This window comes from Sphaerodactylus townsendi, linkage group LG05 (assembly GCF_021028975.2).
Source record: "Sphaerodactylus townsendi isolate TG3544 linkage group LG05, MPM_Stown_v2.3, whole genome shotgun sequence".
Lineage (NCBI taxonomy): Eukaryota > Metazoa > Chordata > Lepidosauria > Squamata > Sphaerodactylidae > Sphaerodactylus > Sphaerodactylus townsendi.
Genome location: NC_059429.1, coordinates 99,752,822 through 99,773,094, shown reverse-complemented (window position 1 = coordinate 99,773,094; position 20,273 = coordinate 99,752,822). Strand labels below are relative to the sequence as shown.

At 41.3% G+C, this 20,273-nt stretch overlaps 1 protein-coding gene across 1 annotated transcript in view; it reads left to right on the top strand.

The window, feature by feature from the left end:
* The window catches only part of LOC125433935 (fer-1-like protein 4), a 78,988-nt gene that overhangs the window by 5,118 nt on the left and 53,597 nt on the right, over positions 1-20,273 (top strand). Inside the window, 12 exon segments of the mRNA XM_048498882.1 lie at positions 308-396; positions 1,749-1,848; positions 2,563-2,654; positions 4,796-4,837; positions 5,186-5,338; positions 7,253-7,313; positions 7,635-7,766; positions 8,166-8,228; positions 9,628-9,712; positions 12,415-12,574; positions 13,187-13,370; positions 14,347-14,533. Coding sequence (XP_048354839.1) covers positions 308-396; positions 1,749-1,848; positions 2,563-2,654; positions 4,796-4,837; positions 5,186-5,338; positions 7,253-7,313; positions 7,635-7,766; positions 8,166-8,228; positions 9,628-9,712; positions 12,415-12,574; positions 13,187-13,370; positions 14,347-14,533 — 1,348 coding nt within the window.

The following is a 20,273-nucleotide window of genomic DNA, read 5'->3' as shown; positions in this document are numbered from 1 at the left end:
GGGGAGGTGGCATAAAAATTCTTAGTAGATAAATAATAATCTTTTCTGTACCATCAGTTAAGCTTGTGGATATAATTTTCCCAATAAATCTATTTACTATGTTACTAATGAATGAGAATAAATAACAGATTACCTATCATCAATATTTATATGAATGGTGGAGAGTTTTATAGCTAAACAGATGGGGCAACTCACAGAATATATTCTTAGTCTGGTGCTTTCTAAAAGTATATGATGTGAAGTACTGGGACACTGAGCCCTTCGAAGGACTGAACATTCATTTGTCCTGTTCATGTTTGCTTTTCAGCTCTTTCGGTGGCCACATTATAGAAAGCTCATTATGGAAGAGATGTTGCTAGTTAAAGTTTACAACTGCAGTAAAGTATTCAGCAATAGGTAAGTGTGTATTTCTTTGAGTGGATGATTTGAGGGACCTGCCTGACACTGGTTTCATGAGACAGTTCAGCAATATATACGTATTTTTCACAACAATATTGCAGTCAGGACATACTTGACTGCATACTTGGGGAGGTCTTATTTATGTTTTTAGCTTCAGGCATCATCAGTTTGCCGCTTAATAGCCTGGCAGTGGCATCTGGAGGACACAATTAGATGTGTGGAGTTAAGTATCTGCCTTTTACTTGGATGTTCTCAGAATCAAATCTTGGTTACTTCACTGCTTGAGTGCAACAAACTCTCAACAGTCTGACTGGACTAAGGAATTTGAAGGCCCTAAACTGACCTCATTCATCAATCTGAATGTTACTTAGTGTATCATCAAGAATACATAGACGTACCTGAATTTTGACACATTCTAGTACAGGGGTCTGCAACCCATGGCTCTGGAGCCGCATGCGGCTCTTTCAGCCTTATACTGTGGCTCTGCGTGGCCTGGAGGTCGGAGGGTAGCGTGGGCGTATCCCTCCAGAGCAGCTGCCATCCCCCTCTGCCATCCCCTGCAGCCGCCATCCCACCTCTGCCCCATGGAGGCAGAGTGTTGAAAGAGATTCAGTCGGAGTAGCAATCTTCAACAGCATCAAAGAGGAGGTTTCCCTGCCTGGCACCTCCGCTTCCCAGCGCTGGAAGGAAAGGTGAGTGGAGGGACCGAACCAGAGGCAGCTCTGTGCGGAGCCGCCTCTCCGGCTCAGTAGATCTTCCAGGCTGTGGAAAACAAGTCCAAATGGCTCTTTGGGTGGTAAAGGTTGCTGACCCCTGTTCTAGTAGTTACTACTGTTGTCAGGCATCAATACAGAGATATGCCTTTTGTGGAGAGGCATGAGTCACTCAAGCAAAAAAGAGCAATGATGAAGTAGCCATGGGATGGTGCATCAGGGCCAACTAGTAAGAAGCATCACTGTTGAGCAAATCACAAAAGATCCTGTTACAGGCGCAAGCAGTGTTTCTCTATGTAGTAATGGCCAGTGAACAGTAAAGGGGGGATATCCTTAGCAAACTCATCACAGAAGAGTGGGAAAGGATTCAGGCAATAAGTTAAGTCCTTTCCTTGTACGATGAGACCAAAGAATTGCTTTTAAACGTTCCAGATCCATGGGAGAGTGTGCAACTGCTGTGTACCTTACCATGCTGCTCCTCTAGTATTTTGGATACCCTTCTTTCCCTACCTATTGCTAACAAGAAAGGCTTTACTTTACTTACCATATTTATATGTCTGTATTCATTATCATTTTATTTGAATTTCACATTATATTCTAACTTACTTTGTTCCAACACTGTCTATTGTATTGTAGACTACTTGGTACCTTAGTCATCAGCCTTCAGCACCTGGTAACATCCGGAAGACTGACCATCAAAGAGGCTCTTGTTGACAAAAACCACAGAATCACTGGAGTATGTTATGCCACTATCATAATATTATTTAAAAAGCAACAGTGAGAGCACTGAGAATAGTGTAGTGATTACAATGTTGGATTTAGACTAAGCAGACTCAAGTCCCAATCTCTGCTCTAGGGTGCAATAAAAATGTAAGGTGGCAGTGGATCCAGCATGAAATTTTTCAGACAAAATTGCGGTAGCCACTAAGTTAAAAATTGTATCCCCAATTGCATTTCCTCTTATGCAAGATTTTGTACAGCTAATTCTAAGTGCTGTAATATATAGGGATCAAAGTGCTATGGGTTGCACAAGATTTTGTACAAGCAGAACAATACTAAATCTGTTTATGATTCCACTTGTGTACCATAAGATCCAAGAGAACCAATAAGTTTTTCCCCTATTTTTGCTGCATTGACCAGAATTCCTGGGTAATTCCTAGGTAATCCAGCACCTATCAAAAATGGTATGGAGTGAGAGTACTTTATTTATTTATTTATTTATTATTTAAATTTATAGACCGCCCCATCCCAGAGGGGCTCTGGGCGGTGTTTATCGTATAGACTGGGGCTTATTTTTGCAGAGATTATTGGAATCTGTGACTCTGCCAATCTAATGGCCAACACATCCTTGATGGTGCAATCAGTGAGCTCAAGATGCCTTCACCTAATTTTACTCACTATACTGTGCTGTTTTGGTGACTCCCTTAAATGTTTGTCCTTTCCTATATAGATATACATTGAATTAGACCTGAAATACCAACCTCCTGATGGCTCAGCAGGAACGTGGGCTGAAGAAGACTTTGTCTATCAGATGAATGACAGGTATAAAAATTATTGTGCCAGACTGTTATTTTTATTATCACAGACTAAGCCTTCAGTTCTGATCAAAGGATACTCATAGCCCCATCCAAGATAGGGGCCAAATTCACTCGTGGGGGCAGAATGCTGGCTGAGCCAGTGGATTTGCCCTCTCCGGGGCACTTGCCTCAGTGGAGAGGAGAATCTGGCAGTGTGCAGCGTCTGTGCCCCCCCGCCCCCCCGCAGCCCCAGCACCCCTGCCCTCACTACCATCATTAGTCAGCTTCCTCCTGGCGATTCAGCACACTACGTTGGTGGGCTGGGATTGGGACCCTTTTGAATGAAGCCCAATGGGATCTTCTCACTGGTGGGGAGGCTGTCACATTTGCGCAGCCTTCCCATGCCACCAAAAAGCCCCTTTGGGAGGGGCAGGGCGGCACGGCTGGGACTGCCCATTAATTACAGCTTTCCCTTAGCTATATCTGCATGGCACTGTCCAGGGATATTAAGGCTGTAGCCCTGTGGTGCAGAGTGGTAAGCTATAGTACTGCAGTCAATACTCTGCTCACAAGTTTGATTCCGACAGAAGTTGATTTCAGGCTCAGCTTTCCATCCTTCCAAGGTCAGAAGTACCCAGCTTGCTAGGGCTAAAGTGTAGGTGACTGGGGGAGGCAACGTCAAACCACCAGTAAACATAGCCAGCCTAGTAAATGCTTCGATGGGATGTTATCACATGGATCAGTAGTTACCTGATGCTTGCACAGGGGACTAATTTTTACTTTACTTCACTGAACCTTTAACTGCTTTCAAAGTTGCTTAAAAACTGTTCTAGATGAGAACTGGGCTTGTGATTTACAGTGTGCTTGGACATGCTGTAAGTGAAGACTGAGGTTTATAGAATTGGATTTGCTAAGGAAATGCTACAACGATATTTATTTAGTCGATTTCTATCCCTCCCTTCAATTATATCCCAGGGCAAGTTACAACAACCTAAAAATGCATTCAACATTACAATAAAATATTACAATAAAACAGCATCATAACCAGACAACAATTCCTAAAAACATACCTAAGAGCAATTAACCACCCACTCCCTAACTCCTCCGGGTGCACGTGGAGGGCAAGTTCTGAACAAACCCAGTAGTCTGGGGGTGGGTGGCTTCAAGCATTCAAATGCCCAGGTAAAAATAACGGTCTTTACCAGGGGCTGAGAGGTGTATAGTGTTGGCGCCTGTCAGACCTCTAATGAGACTCCATTCCACAAAGTGGGGCTATTGCAGAGAAAGCCCTCCATGCAGCCCCCACCCCCTCACTTCGGAGGGGGAAGTGTTGTGAGACTTATACAGCAGAGTTTGCATAATAATGAGACAGAGCCAGTTGTCTACTGTAAATAATGTTTACTAGCAACAAGATAGGGTAGGGGAACTTGGAGGCAAAAGAAAAGGAAAATATCTTTCTAACTGGCTAGCTTCATTAGCTAGCTGTCAGCTTGACTATTACATGGCTAACAGGCTGCTAGAGAGCATGTGTAGAGAGTAACAAAGAATATAAATGTATAGCCTGAGTGCAGACCTGCATGTAGCCCATGCCGGGTCTGCTTGACCAATAGGGACCAATTACCTGGTCAGTGACTTCTGACCTCACTAACTAATTGGCATGCATCAGTTAATTCCTTCATTGCTGGATTGTGTGACTGGCACTTGCCAAATCCCAACAGGAAGGGACCACCAGCAGGCCCCCTCTCCCATGACCTCAGCACCCAGACTGGTCTAAATGGCAGGAGGCACTCCCGCAAGTAGTCTGGTCCCAGACGTAGATAATGCTCTTTTTAAAAAATGAAATTTTCAACTCTAGGGTAGAAATACAAGATTTAGAAGGAAAAATTTCAGTCCACACAAGGTTCAAGCAAATGATTGATAGCCCTGGGCATTATGATATTAAAGTGTGAGAAAGAAAATGTCACTTATAAGGTTTATGTTTACCCTATTTAATTGGAAGCAGTGACACTGTAACAACCTATTTGAACTAGTAAACTGATGAGTTTTGATGTCACTGTACAAGAGACTGTGAAATCTCTGATAGTCAAGAAAGATTAAACTCAACCATGTTAGTGAGCTGCCTGTGTTTGCTTTGCATTATTCATGCTTTATTTCTGTTCACTGCAGTTCAGAGGTTATCATCCGCAACCCTGGATTTGAGGAACTGGAGTAAGTAGCTGGTTTTGTTTCTATTTCACCTTCTGACCCTACAAATAGCTTCTCAGGAAAATACAAATGAATGCTGAAATGTAAATGTATTTGCAGTGCTACGGTGTGTGTTATTGCACTAGCATTCTTGATCAGCTTGGGTTGTTACACTAACACAGAACCAGGAGAGGTGGAGGGGATGTCCTGCCTTTTTTCCATTGTGCCAAATTATACAGATTTGCCTGTAGCAGTCTCAGTGTATAGGTAAGGAAAAATGTTTTAAACTTCAGAACCATTGAAGTGTGCCACATGATTTCACCTTGAGCTTCTTTATGTTCCCCTTGTGTGTCATGTGTGTGTGTGTTACAGACTTGAGGATGTGAAACAAGCAGCTGATCTGGACAGGAAGGCTGCAGCACTTGGCAGGAAACTTGTAAAAGGCCTGGAGACTGATGACGATGACGATTATTATGATGTATCAGACATGGAGTTCTCAGGCATTGTCTTCACCCCTGTGAAGAGGTACCTCTCTCTTTCCACAAGATGGGGCTGCTATTCCCAAAAAAATGTTTTTCTTCCTATTCAGAATGAGCCTTGATTTTTAGTAGCAATTTGGCATCTTTGTCCAAAAAAGAAATGTGGTGTAAGACAAGCTCTCCCTTCAGGACTGTGTACTGTGACTTAACTGGCTTAGTTTGGGAGGTTGGTGGGATAATATGCTGCCTACGGAGCACAAAAGGATGCTGCTTTTACTTTGTCATTTCCATGATTTTTCAAAACCACCCCTTGTTTTCACATTTATTGGGCAGAAGTGTACCACCGACTTTTACAAACGTTATTCCACAGTGAAATTCTTGCCTATTTCATCTGCCACTTAACAATGTGATCATCTCTACAAATGTTACTTTAATCCATTTTATTATACTTATTATATTTCTACTCCACCTCTAAGATCCAAAAACTAGCAACTGCCAAGGTGTCACAGTATGTTTTATGGCTGAAATGAAGCCATTCAAACACAGATTTTTCTCCAGTCTTGATTCAGTCATTACAAAATACTGGCTCTTTTTCTTACAAAGAACTTACACGCTGCAGGTTCAACACTGTGTTCCTTTGAAACTCACAGGATGAGCAGGGGCATAGTTACCATGTGGATATGTGGGGAAAATATCCCGGGCACCCAACATTTGATCACGTGCGGGCATGGAAAAATTGGGGTGAATTTTATGTTTTTGGCCAGCAGGGATGCAATTCTTAGGCTAGAGCAGCACCAAAATTTCAGGAAATCCTCAGGATATCACCTTGCTGATATCACCCAGGTTTGGTGAAGTTTGGTTCAGGGGGTCCAAAGTTATGGACCCCCAAAAGGGGTGCCCCTATCCCCCATTGTTTCCAATGGGATCTAATAGTAGATTTGGATAACTTTGGACCCCCTGAACCAGACTTCACCAAACCAGGGCGGTGTTATCACGATAGTCTCCTGCTGATACCACCCAGGTTTGGTGAAGTTTGGTTCAGGGGGTCCAAAGCTATGGACTCCCAAAGTGGGTGCCCCATCCCCCATGGTTTCCAATGGGAGCTAAAAGTAGATCGAACTCCTCTTTTGAGGATCCATAACTTTGGACCCCCTGAACCAAACATCACCAAACCTGGGTGGTATCATCAGGAGAGTCTCCTTAAGATAACCTGAAATTGGGTATTGCTAGCTTTAACTTTGCTCCCCTGACAGGCACCCCCCAATGTTCCCCAGATTCTCCCTTTAAATCCCCCCCCCACCTTCAGAGTGGATTTAAAGGGAAAATTTGGGATCCCTAGTTTGAACAACATTAAAAGTGATGTTGTTTGGGGTGGGTGGGAGGGAATCCACCCTGAAACAGCATCATTTTCAATGTTGTTTAAACTAGGGAGCCCAGATTCTCCCTTTAAGGTGGATTTAAAAGGAGAATCTGGGCTCCCTAGTTTAAACAACATTGACATTGAAAGTGATGCTGTTTCAGGATGGATCCCCCCCCCCCCCATGGCATCACTTTCAATGTTGTTTAAACTAGGGAGCCCTGGGTGTGTTCAGATTTGTGAGTTGGGGACCCCACTGCTCTATATTGTGATGGTGACTTTGAAATGACCTGGCGCCAAAAATCATTCTTTAGTTGTGGGAGAGGGGCGGCTGCCCATCCCAGGGGTGGAGGGCACACGAAAAACTCAGATTTTGCCCCAGGCTCCATTTTCCCTAGCTACACCTCTGGTGATGAGGGAAGTAATTTGGATCTTCATTCCTTTGTTTTTGGCCACAGAATTTGCAGCTATCACCGTTTTTCTTTGATACAAGTTTAGGTAAATTCAGATGCACTCAAAAACCAAAGAAACATTTCAAACCACAAACTTTCCTTTTGCGGAAACTTTCCTTGGTGTTTTATTGGTGCTTTGTTTCCATTGTAGCCGTTCGAGAGTCTTCTCCAAATGGGACCTGTACGCTACTCCTAGGCCACAGAACTTTCAGGTAAAGTCCATATTAACTATCTGTTTGCAGGACTTTGAATTCTGCTTGCCAAAACCACACTCAAATGTAAAGTTCCTCAAGTTTCTTGTTTATAAATCCTTGAATGTTCATGCAACCTAATTTGGGAGATTTTAGATTAAAATAATGTTTCTAAGTGATCCTGATTTACCAATAACTCATAAAAACAAATTGTGAGTTAAATTAAGGCTCAAACACTACTCTCACAAGCAATTGAATATTTTCTCATACCTCTTATTTAGTTCTCTTTAGCATGATAATAACTTCATCAGATTGATCCTAGGAAATTTATTGTGTCTACAGATTGGCATCAATGTAATTGAAGCCCAGAAATTGGTGGGAGTGAACATTGACCCTTTTGTGGTTGTGAGAATTGGTGATGAAAAGAGACACACTGCGACACAGAAGTCAACCAACTGCCCATTTTACAATGAGGTATGCAATGAAAATTACAAAGCTACCAGATTTCACCATTCAAAGCATCTTGCTAAACTGAAATGACTTCTGCTGTGTACCTGACTATTAAGCTGCAAAACCATTGTCAGTCTCTCTGACCCTGTTAGTAATACCTCCTTGGGCCATTTCTTATATTGCAAATTGGGCTGAATTAACAACAAATGTCAGGCATGAAAAATTGCATGTCCATATAATCGATGTTGTGTATATATGTCAAGAAGCTATTGTTTGCCATGGTAGCCGCAAAAAGTGTATCAAGAGTATGTGAAGCAATGTCCTTTTGTAGACATTTTGCAATATTTGAACCGGATCTAAATTTCCATTTCCCTTTGCTAAAAACATCCCTTACAGCTTTGAATTCTTCCCCTTCTCTTCCAGTATTTTATGTTTGAATTCCATGAACCAAGAGAAGTTTTATTTCACAGACTCATTGAAATTTCTGTAAGTATCAGCAACTACATAGTAATAATAAAGGTGGTAAGGAGCACCCCAGACCATTGGGAGTCATGAGTCATCTACTTGAAGCTTTCTTTATCTTGTCCTCTTCCCTTGGAAAACAGCTCTCTTGACAGTGTTGATTGCTGTAAAGACGAAAACTGATTGCTTGCCTTGCCTGCCTGTTGAAACTTCTTTGGAAGCAAGCTATGGGTTGGATCCCACCAGCATTTCCATTCAGTCTTTCCCTGTTCCACTATTAACTGCATCCCCATCCCATATGACTTTTATCAATGCAGGCTCCATGATCCCCAGTATCACCTATTTAGGGGAGGGGAAGAGACCCTCTTTTTATTTTCATCAGTGGAAAAGATGTTTGGATCCAATCTTATCTGTGGAGGAAAGTGGAAAATTTGAAAAAGGGATCCTCCCAACATCCTGATATATACAATGTATATGGATTGTTTCACCTGATGAGCTTTACTGATTTTAAGTCTCTCAGCGCAAACTATGATAATATAAACTTTGACCAACCCAGGTACATTATTATTGCTGCTATTATTAGCTCTGAGGTGATTCTGTGCTTTATAGAATTTCATAAGGAAAGAATAAACAGACATAACCTAAGTCTAAAACCACAGTAATAAAGACTACAAAGAAAACAGAGGAAGAATCAAGGACAGTAAGGAATGAGTATACATTTAGTACAGTTAAATATACTTGAATTTGGTTACACTTGAAAATGAGGATTAAGGTGTTAAGCCAAGTGCCTCATGAGAGGAGTACGTTTTGAGGAAGGATTTAAAGGGAAAAAAGTCATTATGCAAATCTGTCCTGATTTAGATCCTGAAGAACCCTAACAGATTTGCCTCACACCTATATCAAAGAATGAAATAAGCTAGACAATCAGTGTATCTCAGAGTTAAAGATGAGGGCTGGGTGTCTCTTGCATTCCAGGCTACTGTTCCACTGCTGATTATCTGTACAGACTCAAAAACAGCTATGTGTGTGAAGGAATACATTAATTCAGTTATCTGGAATAGAGACATGTCATGTTTACCAGAATAGTCCACCTTCCTTTTGTTATAATATTTGATAAATATCTAAAAGATTGACTTTACAATGTATAAAATAAGATTGATCATGTACACTGAAAAGAAATACGAGATCATAACACTTAACAATTTCTGTTCCTATACTCAAATACAACATAAGCAGAGAGAGGAACAATAATAGTATTTAACTTCTAATCATTTCTACCACCTCTCATCCTTTTTTGAGCCACTCATCACTCAGAGAACTAAATACCTCCTCCAGCCACTTGAATAGCAATAGTTAGATTCTGCACTGCTTTTTAACAGACGTGTAATTCAGTACTAAGCAGGTGGTTTGTGTTACTACCCAGGTCTTTCATTCGAAGAAGATCCCATTCTTAGGTACGCTCATTGGGACATTCAAGATTGATCTAGAGACTGTTTACAGCCAGCCAGGTATGGTACATGAAGGTTGCTGGGAGCTCTATTTGCCAACATCTGCCTTGATTCATTTTCTTGTCACCCTGCATGGGACCAAACTAGACTTGCGGGTTTTTAATGAGTTGGGTACAACCTACGTTCCCAGCACTAGCTGAAAGGATTTCTTTTTAATATAGAAATTTGGAATGCAGCATCATAGGGAAGAAGGACTCCTTCCTCACTCCCAAAAGCAGTTTTCCACTGGAAACAATGCTGTTTTTGCTACTCCATCTGCACTGTTTTGTGCATTGGGAGCAGCAAAAACGTAGTGGCATTCTCCCTCAATAATGGAATTCTCAATCTGTTTGGATTCTGCTATGGGGCTATGGGAAATCCGAGCTGGTTCCAAGAAATGAAAACCCTGACTCTGAGTTTTCTTTGAGCCTAACCTGGGCTTTAGTTGCATAGTAATCTTAGTTGAAGTTCCGTAAGCTCTTTCAGGTCCTTTTGTTCATTATCAATATAATTAACAACAATGGGTATAGAGATGGAATTTGGCCACATATATTTTTTAAGCCACTATAAAGTAAAAATTTATAGATTAAGAATTCTTCTTCCATTCTTTATTACATAATACATGTACCTTGCTGTTCTTCTTAAACTGGAACAAAATCCTATCAAAATAATGAGCAGGACCCTTTAAAAAAGATTTCCTGCCATGTTTGTAATCTAGCACATTCCTACAAGAGTCAAGAGTCTGCATTTGGGATAAAACTGTTCCTATATGACTAATCTTTTTAGGGGAGATTTGTGCTGTAGTAAGGCTGAAATGAAGATGAAATATCTAAAGCCTTTTATATTATGTCTTGGAAAGACTGCAATAACACACTGTGGTAATAAACTGTCTTGCGGTCAATTTGGAGATCAGCTGCAATTCTGAGAGATCTTCAGGCATCTCCTGCAGACTGGCAAATCTTCATTTTCTGTGGGAAATCATGTAATCAAGAAGGTAATAAGGAGACTGAGGAGAACAGTCCTAAGGAGACTTCCCCGCTGGCTCCTTGCATCCTGTGGGCTGGGGTGGTGGTGATGGTGATGGAATGGTCTGGCCAAAGGAACAGACTGCTTGAAAAGGTTCCTACTGAATTAGCTAAAATTATTAGTTCCTCGCCCACCCCCAAATTCCTCCACGTGGAAATAATTCAGTGTTCATTTACCTTGCTGGTGCTGACAGAGAGCTTAGACTGCAACATGGATCAGTCCCTCATTGCACTTAGGAGGATCATCTTCCTGGACAGCCCTCACCAAATTGATGACCTCATAGCTCCTGCTTAGCTGGACCTCTGAGGAAATTGGTTAGCCATCAAGGGAAACATGAAAAAGGTGGAAAACCACTTATCCTCTCTCTATCCCTCCAATACTTACCCTAGAAAATACTGAATCAGCCAGGCTAGTATTACCTGATGTTATTACTAGCAGACACCTAATTAATCAACAGTTCTTCTGTAAGACTCTCTCCTTGCCTAGGAACACATGATAGCAATTCAAAAGCATTCGCATACAGAATAGAATAATAGCTGCTCAACTGATGCTAGACTCCTAAAGGACTGTAAAGTCTGTGCCCCCCCCTCAAAATAAATGAAGTTAATGTCTGGCAAACGCCTGATGGACAGGGAATCTCTGGGTCCTCTCCATGCTTGACTCCTGTTTTTTGGACCACTGTACTCTGGGGGCCATTTCTCCACCAGACAGAAAAAAATCCATCTGCAGATTCCAGAAAACAAGAAACTAAATTATTTGTTGGTGGTCAAAACAAAAAAACTACATTAATTGTTGGTGGTCAAAAAGAGATGGTGCCATCCCCTATATGGCCTTTAACACCCCCCCCCCTCCAAATTCTTCACAAAGCAGACAGTATCATGCTATCTGGCTTTCCCTTCCACCTGGTGATGTAAGACAGGTTCAGCTGCTCTCTTTTCTACACATCCCCCCGCAGTGCTTGCATGTGTAAAATACAAAGACATAGTTTTAAATATGATTTCACCAATTGACTGGCAATAAAGCCTGTTGTGTGGAAAAAAGAGTTCTCCCCATCTCCATAGGAAACCTCCCATTTGCAAAGTTGAATCCCAGTTTTGCAAAACATAGGGAGCAGGATGTTTGGAAAGCTGGATTTATTGCTAGCATTAAAGCCTATTGTGGGGAAAAATACAACAGGCTCCAGCAAAGTCTTGCTGGGAGAGATGTGGCTGCCCCAGAGTCCCCCAACGTCTTGCCTGAAAGGAAGTTAGGAGGCTAAGAAACCTGCCTCTCCTTTTGGTGGATGGCACAGGGTTTTGGTGGAGTAGACCGCGCTCCTAGATGGTGCCAAGAAATGCCCACAAATGGGATTTCTCCTTTCTTCCTCTTTTCAGTGCACAGGCTGAATAGGAGAGCCCTGTAAGGGCTCCTACTGGAGAGTTGGCTCTGGCAAGGAATAGGACAGCCCTGCTAGGACCCCAGAGCTTTAAGAAGTGTTACCAGCTGAGTGAGAAGTCCAGGAGTTGTGGTCCCATCAGCCCCTCTGTACATGAGAAAGGGTGCCCTCTGGACTACATCTCCCAGACTCCTTTGGTTGAAGTGAGTCGCGTGAAACATGCTGGGCTTTTATATAGTAGGATGGCCATGCATTTGCAATTACATTTTACATTTCTTGCACTTTACCATGCACATGTGATTTTTGGCCTTTATTTTTTTAGATCACAGATTTTACCAGAAGTGGGCTGTTCTTAATGATCCAAAGGACACCAGAGCAGGAATTAAAGGATATGTAAAGTGCAACATCTCTGTACTGGCACGGGGTGATGTAATGAGTTCTATTCCTACTACCTCCACCAGCCAGCATGAAGATATTGAAAAGTAAGTCTTTGGTGGAACAAAATGTGGTATGTTTCTTCATGAGAGTAATTGAAGTAAGACCAACCTCTTGCACATAAACCCATGAGGCTTATACTGAATCAGACTGTTGGTTCATCAAACTCAGTATGGTCTATTCCAGTGGTGGCGAACCTATGGCACTCCAGATGTTCATGGACTACAATTCCCATCAGCCCCTGCCAGCATGGCTAATTGGCCATGGGTCTACTCAGACTGGCAGCACCTCTTCAAAATCTCAGGCAGAGCTCTTTCACATCACCTAATACTGAATTGCTTAACTGTAGATGCCACGGCTTGAACCACTGAGACATGGCCCTTGCCCAATAAAGTTTTCTCCAAATGCATTGTAACGACAATATAGGCTCTAATCATTGTCAGAGCCACATTGAGCATTTGTCTATTCTAAGTTTTAATCACTGTCTTGGCAGAGTCATAATGCTGTCCAATTTCCACCTGGATTTTTATACTCTTCCTCCTTTGTCCTTGATCTCAGATGTATTCACTCCTCCCTCTCAATTTTGTTTCTTGAGTACTTCAGTTTTGGTTTTCTTGGAGGTATAATCACCTTTGAGAACTCAGACATCTTTCTTGCAGGAACTTGCTGCTGCCTAAAAGAATCCCAGCTGAGCGGCCTTGGGCCAAAGTTTGCATCAAAATTTACAAAGCAGATGGATTGCCCAGCATGAGTGCAGGAATCATGGGTGGTTTTTCAAAGATTGTGGGTGAGAAGAAAGTCTTCATTGATCCATATGTGCAAGTTTCATTTTCTGGACAACAGGTAAGCTTAAGGTTGGCATCTTGAAGCCTGTGTAGTCCCTTAGAACTGTGTTTCCTTATGGAATTTGTATGACTGCATTCTTGAGTATATGAACAGAAGAAGGGTATCTGCTGAGAATTTTGGAAAACAGCTTAACTAATTAGGGTGCATCTGCATGGTGGTTTGGAAGAAGGATCAAACAGCTTCCAATGCATCCCATTTCCTGTAGTACATGACTGCATGTAACTCATCTTGCACAATCCCCATTAATGTTTTCTAGCAGTCTCTGCTGCAAAGAGCAATATATGTCCAACACAGGTTTTACAATGCATAGCAGAGCCACATCATAAGCCCAATGTAGAACACAAACAACTGAGCATGTATGCCATTAGAGGCTAAGACAGATATGATTGGTACTTATGAGTAGCTAATAAAATATTTGGCAATCTGACCTCAAGCAGATTTCATCTTGAGAAGATGCATTATTGTTTCTAATAATATACGGTTCTAATTGTTTCCAATAATGTACAATTATTTTGCAGTTCTTGGTTCTATATTACGAAAAAGTCTGCTGAGGCAGGCCATTCTGATTATTCTTCTTTTGCTGTGTCCAAGAACATCTAGTGGGTTTGTTCATGGGAGTTATGAATTTGGGTTCAGCACTCTAGTTATCTACTGACTTGCAATACAATCACATTTCTTTACTGAAGCACAAGAGTCACTGTGAATGAATTTTCTCATCACAAGATATCAAGTATTGTTGCTTGTTAACTATCAGGAGAGTTGTATTTTTCATAAAATAAACAATTCCAAACTAGTGGCAGTATGTAATAGCAGTTTAGTATAATTGTTGGGATACATTTAATTTAAGTCATACAACAATAAATGTGTATACGGTTTTTGACTTTAACATTTCTCACACCTCAACTACTGATTTCAAACTTGTATGGGACCTTTGAGTTACATTACTATTATTTCTTTTTTATCTCTTGTTTAGGGAGAAACATCAGTTGAAAGTAACACCACGGAACCTATATGGAATGAACAGATCAGCTTCATTGAGATGTTTCCTCCTCTTGTTCGAAAGATCAAAGTCCAAGTGTTGGATGATGCAAACATTGGAGATGTTGCTCTTGCTACATACTTCATTGATCTGAAGCAGATATCTGACCCTGGAAGAAACGGTGAGTTCCCCAGAATTTTAAGCACTGTTGTTCTATCAGATAGTTCTACACTGTTGTCTACTTGTTTGTCTTTGACAGCTGACAATGCATTGGTGCATATCTGCTATCTCTGTGTAATGAGACAAAACAAATGACCTGCCTGTACTTAGGGGCACCCACTCTGAAGAGTTTGTCCACAGAATTTCTGAGGAGAGAATTTCTATGTGGCTAAGATGTCTGTATTTATGCATCATGACAATGGCTCAATCCAGACATAATATGAATCCATTGTTTATTTTAACTGCAATTAGTTTGTGAAACCAAGATTCACCTCACAGACACTCACTCATATCCTGGTTAGCTTCAAAAAATTAGTGTGAAAAGTTGTTGCCAGAGACAATGTGAGGGTCAACCAGAATGTTTGCATTCCAACATTATGTGAAAATATCTTGAAGATTAATTCAGATCCTGTATTTATGTATCCTAAATAACAACAGGTAATGGAATGACCTTCGGTCAGTCCCATTAACCATAAACCCTTTCCGCACAAATCTCCTAAAACATTTGTAAAATGTTTTTAGTCTCCCCCTTCGGTCACACTCACCCCCTTGAAATGATTCCTGGCCACCATTTTGTGATCCCCCTCTTTAGTTTTGTGCTTCAATGTTTCATAGCCTTGTGCTTCATTCTCTGCTCCTTGTATACCTGATGCTTTGAAGATTGCCCCCCCCCAATAAAAGAACGAACAGCTAAATGCAGCAAATAAACAGGTGAGGGGGGGACTGATTGAGCTCAGAAAATGGTGGTGAGGATGAAGTTCAGAGAAGCAGAGAAACATGGGAAATGTTGTCAATGGATTGCACTGCAACTGAAGACATTTCAAAATGCTCCCACCAGAAAATCGTTGTAAAAGAGGATTCATTTTGTTGGGGAATTGTTTCCCTATTTGGGTAATAAGCAGAGTGAGAGGAAAGACCAGGAGACTTTTGCTGTGATTATAAAAAGAAACTTTACTTAACTAAATCAGGGTAGGGTATACATGGAATAAACATAACAAATCCTTACTATTCTAGTACAAACTTAGTTGCAGAACTTAGGCACATGTGAGCCCACATGTGGCCTTGGCATTCCACCTCTTAAGGTGAATCCATCTTACAGGTAGCAAAGAAAAACCTCGTGTGTGTGAGGAGCAAAGAAAACATAGTTAACTTTGCATAACTCTCTGACCTCCGTGCTCTGCTCCTACACTAAGCAATGTCGGATTAATCTGCCCAATGACTCATCAATGAATTCAGATAGCAAGACACTGGACCTCACTAGCTAATTATAACATGCACACAGTTAACTCCCTTTGTTGTCAGGATTGCTGACAGACACTTGCAAATCCTAACAAACCCCTTCCTCAAAGTGTCATTGTCACAATGCACTTGCAATCATAAAATCATAAAGCTTAATCATAACAGTAGAAACAAAATTCAACTTCTCTCATCCGCTAACAATGCCAGATATCAAATTCAATCAGCATTTTCAAAAGATTGCATGCATAAAACTTTCTCGAAGATTTTTCAAACTTCATGTCTTCTCCTAGTGGCTTCGGTGGAAGATGCTTCAGCCACCATCTCTCTTCTGAGGGGTGTATACTTAGACATTGATCAGTGCCCTCCTTCATCATCCGTCTCCCAGTCCTGGGATCTTGATTCGCGATGTGTTTACTTCTGTTGTTGATCCCCTTCCAGACTTCATCAGGGTAATATCATTTGATTTCAGCGATTGTCTCCTCAAAGAGGGGTGTGATTGGCTTAGATTCATCTATGCCAGAAGAGTCCTTTCTAGTAAGAGCAATGATCCATTCCAGAATTTCTCAACATGCACTCATTGAAAACGTGCAATGCATTCAGATTCTGTGGTAGTAATGGAATTGGGCAATAATAGTCACTGTTTTCTAGCTAGTCCAGCTTATCAAGTTCTCTCCATAGTAGAAATTGTATCCACTTGTTGAAGCAAAATCAGTGTTGTCTCTACACCCCAGTTTGCATCCAAAATATGGCTAACTCTAGTAGTAGTTTTGGATCCTTGCAGGGTTGGAAATCCTCAATCTTAAGTCTATTGTTTTTTTTTAATCAGATATTGAGCTTATTCTTTTACAGCTTCTTCCCAATCATGATGATTTGGTGCACTTGTCTTTCTGCTTAATATTCCTTTGGTACAGCAGCTGTGATATCTGAGGTCTTGAGGGCATCTGTGCTCCAGATACAACAGCTTTCTCTCTAATAGCTTCTTCTATATCTATTATTGTTCCCTCCATTGGCTAGTCCATCCCATTGGAGAGCTTGAGGTATTCCAGGCTTCATTGGCATGTCCTGACACTCCTTTTGCATCTTTTCAATGTTCACTGGAGTTCAATAAAGAGTCCATAATTTTTTGCTTTCTGAAGTTTGAAGAAGAAATCCCTCCATCCTGGGTTCTTTCCCATTTTGTATTCCCAAATATTGCTTTGCTTCTCCCAGTTGCTTTAATCCAACAGGAAGGCTGCATTCATCATCTTGGCAATTTCTTGCTGCATCCTCATCGCTGTCTGGCAGCAGACTTAAAAGATCATCAAACCAAATGCTCTTCAAAATATACTGAAAAGGTACTGTCCATTTTTCATCCTTGAAAATAAACATGGTTCATAACTTGCCCTCTGCTTAAAACCTTTTGTTCTTTTAGTAAGGCAGCTGAGTAGCTTTTTCTTTTGCTAGAAATAGTCCCAATATTCAAGTGTTGCACTCTTGCATCTGCCCCTTCGAAACTGCAATACTTCAACAATGTCCTGAAGGCTGTCCAACTTCCCTACCTCAGGAGTGGGCAGTTGCATCACTTCCATCAAGACACTAGTGGGTTCACTTTTTTTAAGATTCAAGCATTTTCAGATTCAACACTTGCATGACATAAGAACATGAGTCATCATATTTCTTTTGGCATAAATCCTTTGTTAGCCTCCTCTGTGATCTCCTTTCAGTGACAGGGAATCCTCTTCTTCCTCTGTGTCACTTTGCTCTGGAGTTTCAGAGCTGCCTAGAAGTTGCCTTCCTAAACTGGCAGTTTCCAAACTCTCACTGGGGGCAACAGTTGCTTCACTGACCAACTCTGATAAGGTGAGTTCTCCAGGCTCTGGAGTGGGCCTTTGCACTGCGTTGCCCTGGATAGGAGCTTCTGGGAAATTCCCTTCATCAATGCATTCAAGACATCAACTTTTCCAGTTGTAGGATTCAGGATCCTATATCCCCATGAAAATGGGTTGTATCCTATTAAAATACCAAGTTCCACTCTTGGATCCAACTTCGCTCTCTTTTCTTTAGGGACAAAGCTAAAAACTTTTGATCCGAAAGACTTTAAATGCTTTAATCCTGGCAACTTGCCATTCCACAGCTCATAAGGAGTCTTTCCTGTTGCTGAGTGAATGCTTCTATTGTACAAGTAGGTGGCAGTATTTGCTGCCTCTGCCCAGTAGGGGTCAGGCAGGTTTGCTTGCATCAACAAACAACGAGTAGCTTCTAGAATAGTCCTGTTGACTCGCTCAATTCCACCATTCTGGAAAGCGCTATACTTTACTGATCTAGCATGCACAATGCCTTCACTGGCTAAATACTCTTCAAGATTGTTATTAATAAATTCAGAGCCATTGTCAGAGAATAATACCTCTGGAGACTTGCCGAACTTGTTTTTCATTGATGCTAGATAGCCTTTCAGTTTATCAGCAGCTTGGTCTTTTGACTTCAGGAAATAAACACTTACATATTTACTTTTGGCTTCACAGATTGTGAGCATATACCTGGCTCCGCCACAAGATGGCGACAAAGGGCCTATCAAGTCACAGTTGACCCTTTCCAAAAACTTCACATTGGCTTCATGGCCTTTTGTTCTACTGACCCTAGGTGCAGTCCCTTTTGCTTTCAAACAAATCTCACATTTCTCAAGAGTTAGGCCACAATCAAAAACTTTCAAATTGCAACTTTCAACAAGTTGTTTCACAGACTTAAAAGATCGATGACCCAATTTTTGATGCCAAGAAAATAAGCACGTTTTGTGTTTGCAAATGTCCTTAGACACTTTCAAAGATTTATCATCTGCATCAAATGGGTTTACATCTTTCAGATAGTAATAATTGCCATGGAGCTCAGCACGGAATGTCTTATTTAATTCCCTGTCAATGATTAGACAATATTCTTCCTTCATAACAATTTCACATTGTGCCTTTACAAAGCTTGCTATAGACAAGAGATTATCCCCAGCAGTTGGGACATAGAAAGCTTTTTTCAAAGTAAACGATATGAGTTCTCCTTTTTCATCATAAAAACTTAATTCAACAGGTCCTTCCCCTTCGGGGCAAAAACGCTACCATCAGCTTCTTAAAAACTTCATTACATGGCTTCAAGTCAGTAAAATACTTTTTGTCATTCAAAACATGCTTTCCTGCACCAGAGTCTAACAGAAACCAATTCTCCTTTCCTTTGGGTTCAGAGTCATTGGCTAGCAAAAGGTTTTTGGAGCTGGAGGGGAATTTTCCACCTCCCCTTTTCTTTTGCTCAGAGGATTCATTCCTGAAATTCCTTTCTACCTTTCCAGGCATCTTTCTTTGTTTAAGGTTATTACCATCTGAATGGCTAGCTTGCTTGGACCAGCAGTCAGAAGCCACGTGACCCTTTTTTCCACAGGTGAAACAGGTTTTCTGCTGCTTTTGAAAATGACCATGCACTTTTAAAGTAGAGTTCCCATTTCCTGGAAAACTTGACTTCTCTTTAAGACCAATTGCAGCATTTCTTAAGTAATTTAAGGCATAATCCACTGTTAAATCATCACGAGCTTGAAGTACAGCTACATGAGAGTTATAACGTTCTGGCAAACTCACAAGTAAAGCACTTAGAAAATCATCGTCTAGCAATGTAGCTCCTGTTGCTCGTATTTGATGTCTTAAATCCTCCATATATTGTAGATGCTCAGTTAAAACTCCACTTGGGGACATTCTGCATGTATACAGTTGTTGCCTGAGCGATCTGACAAATTGGCTTGACCCAAATGCATATCTACCATTTAAAGATTCCCATAGAGCACGTGCAGTTTTGCAATCCATTGCTAGAGCAGCCTCAGATTCATCCAGAGATGAACATATGAAGAGTAAGGCTCTTTTATCATCACGTTTAAACTGGCTCTGGGCTCTATCGCCAGCATCAGGCCCTGGCGGATTCCCTGTTAGGACATACGCTATTTCTTGGACTTCCAAATTCTGAAACATGCAGGTGCTCTACATGAGGAAGTTATTTTTGTCTAGTTTTCTTAGCGGTGGCAAACTGGGGGCTTGACTTATGTGACCTGTACAGGCATTATGTGTAGAAGATCCGGACGCGCTGTCTGCTGTGGACATGTTGCTCCTCTTCTTGTGTCTTCTTCCCATTCAAAAGCACCACTGTAAATCCAAGATACCTCCGATTGAGGCAGCGAGAAAAAAAACTTTCCTTTTAAAATCTGCACAGCAATCTCTTTTCTTTGGTCTCCTCGCAGCTAGTAAGCTGTCTGGGCCCCCATAACCTTTTGTTGGGGAATTGTTTCCCTATTTGGGTAATAAGCAGAGTGAGAGGAAAGACCAGGAGACTTTTGCTGTGATTATAAAAAAAACTTTACTTAACTAAATCAGGGTAGGGTATACATGGAATAAACATAACAAATCCTTACTATTCTAGTACAAACTTAGTTGCAGAACTTAGGCACATGTGAGCCCACA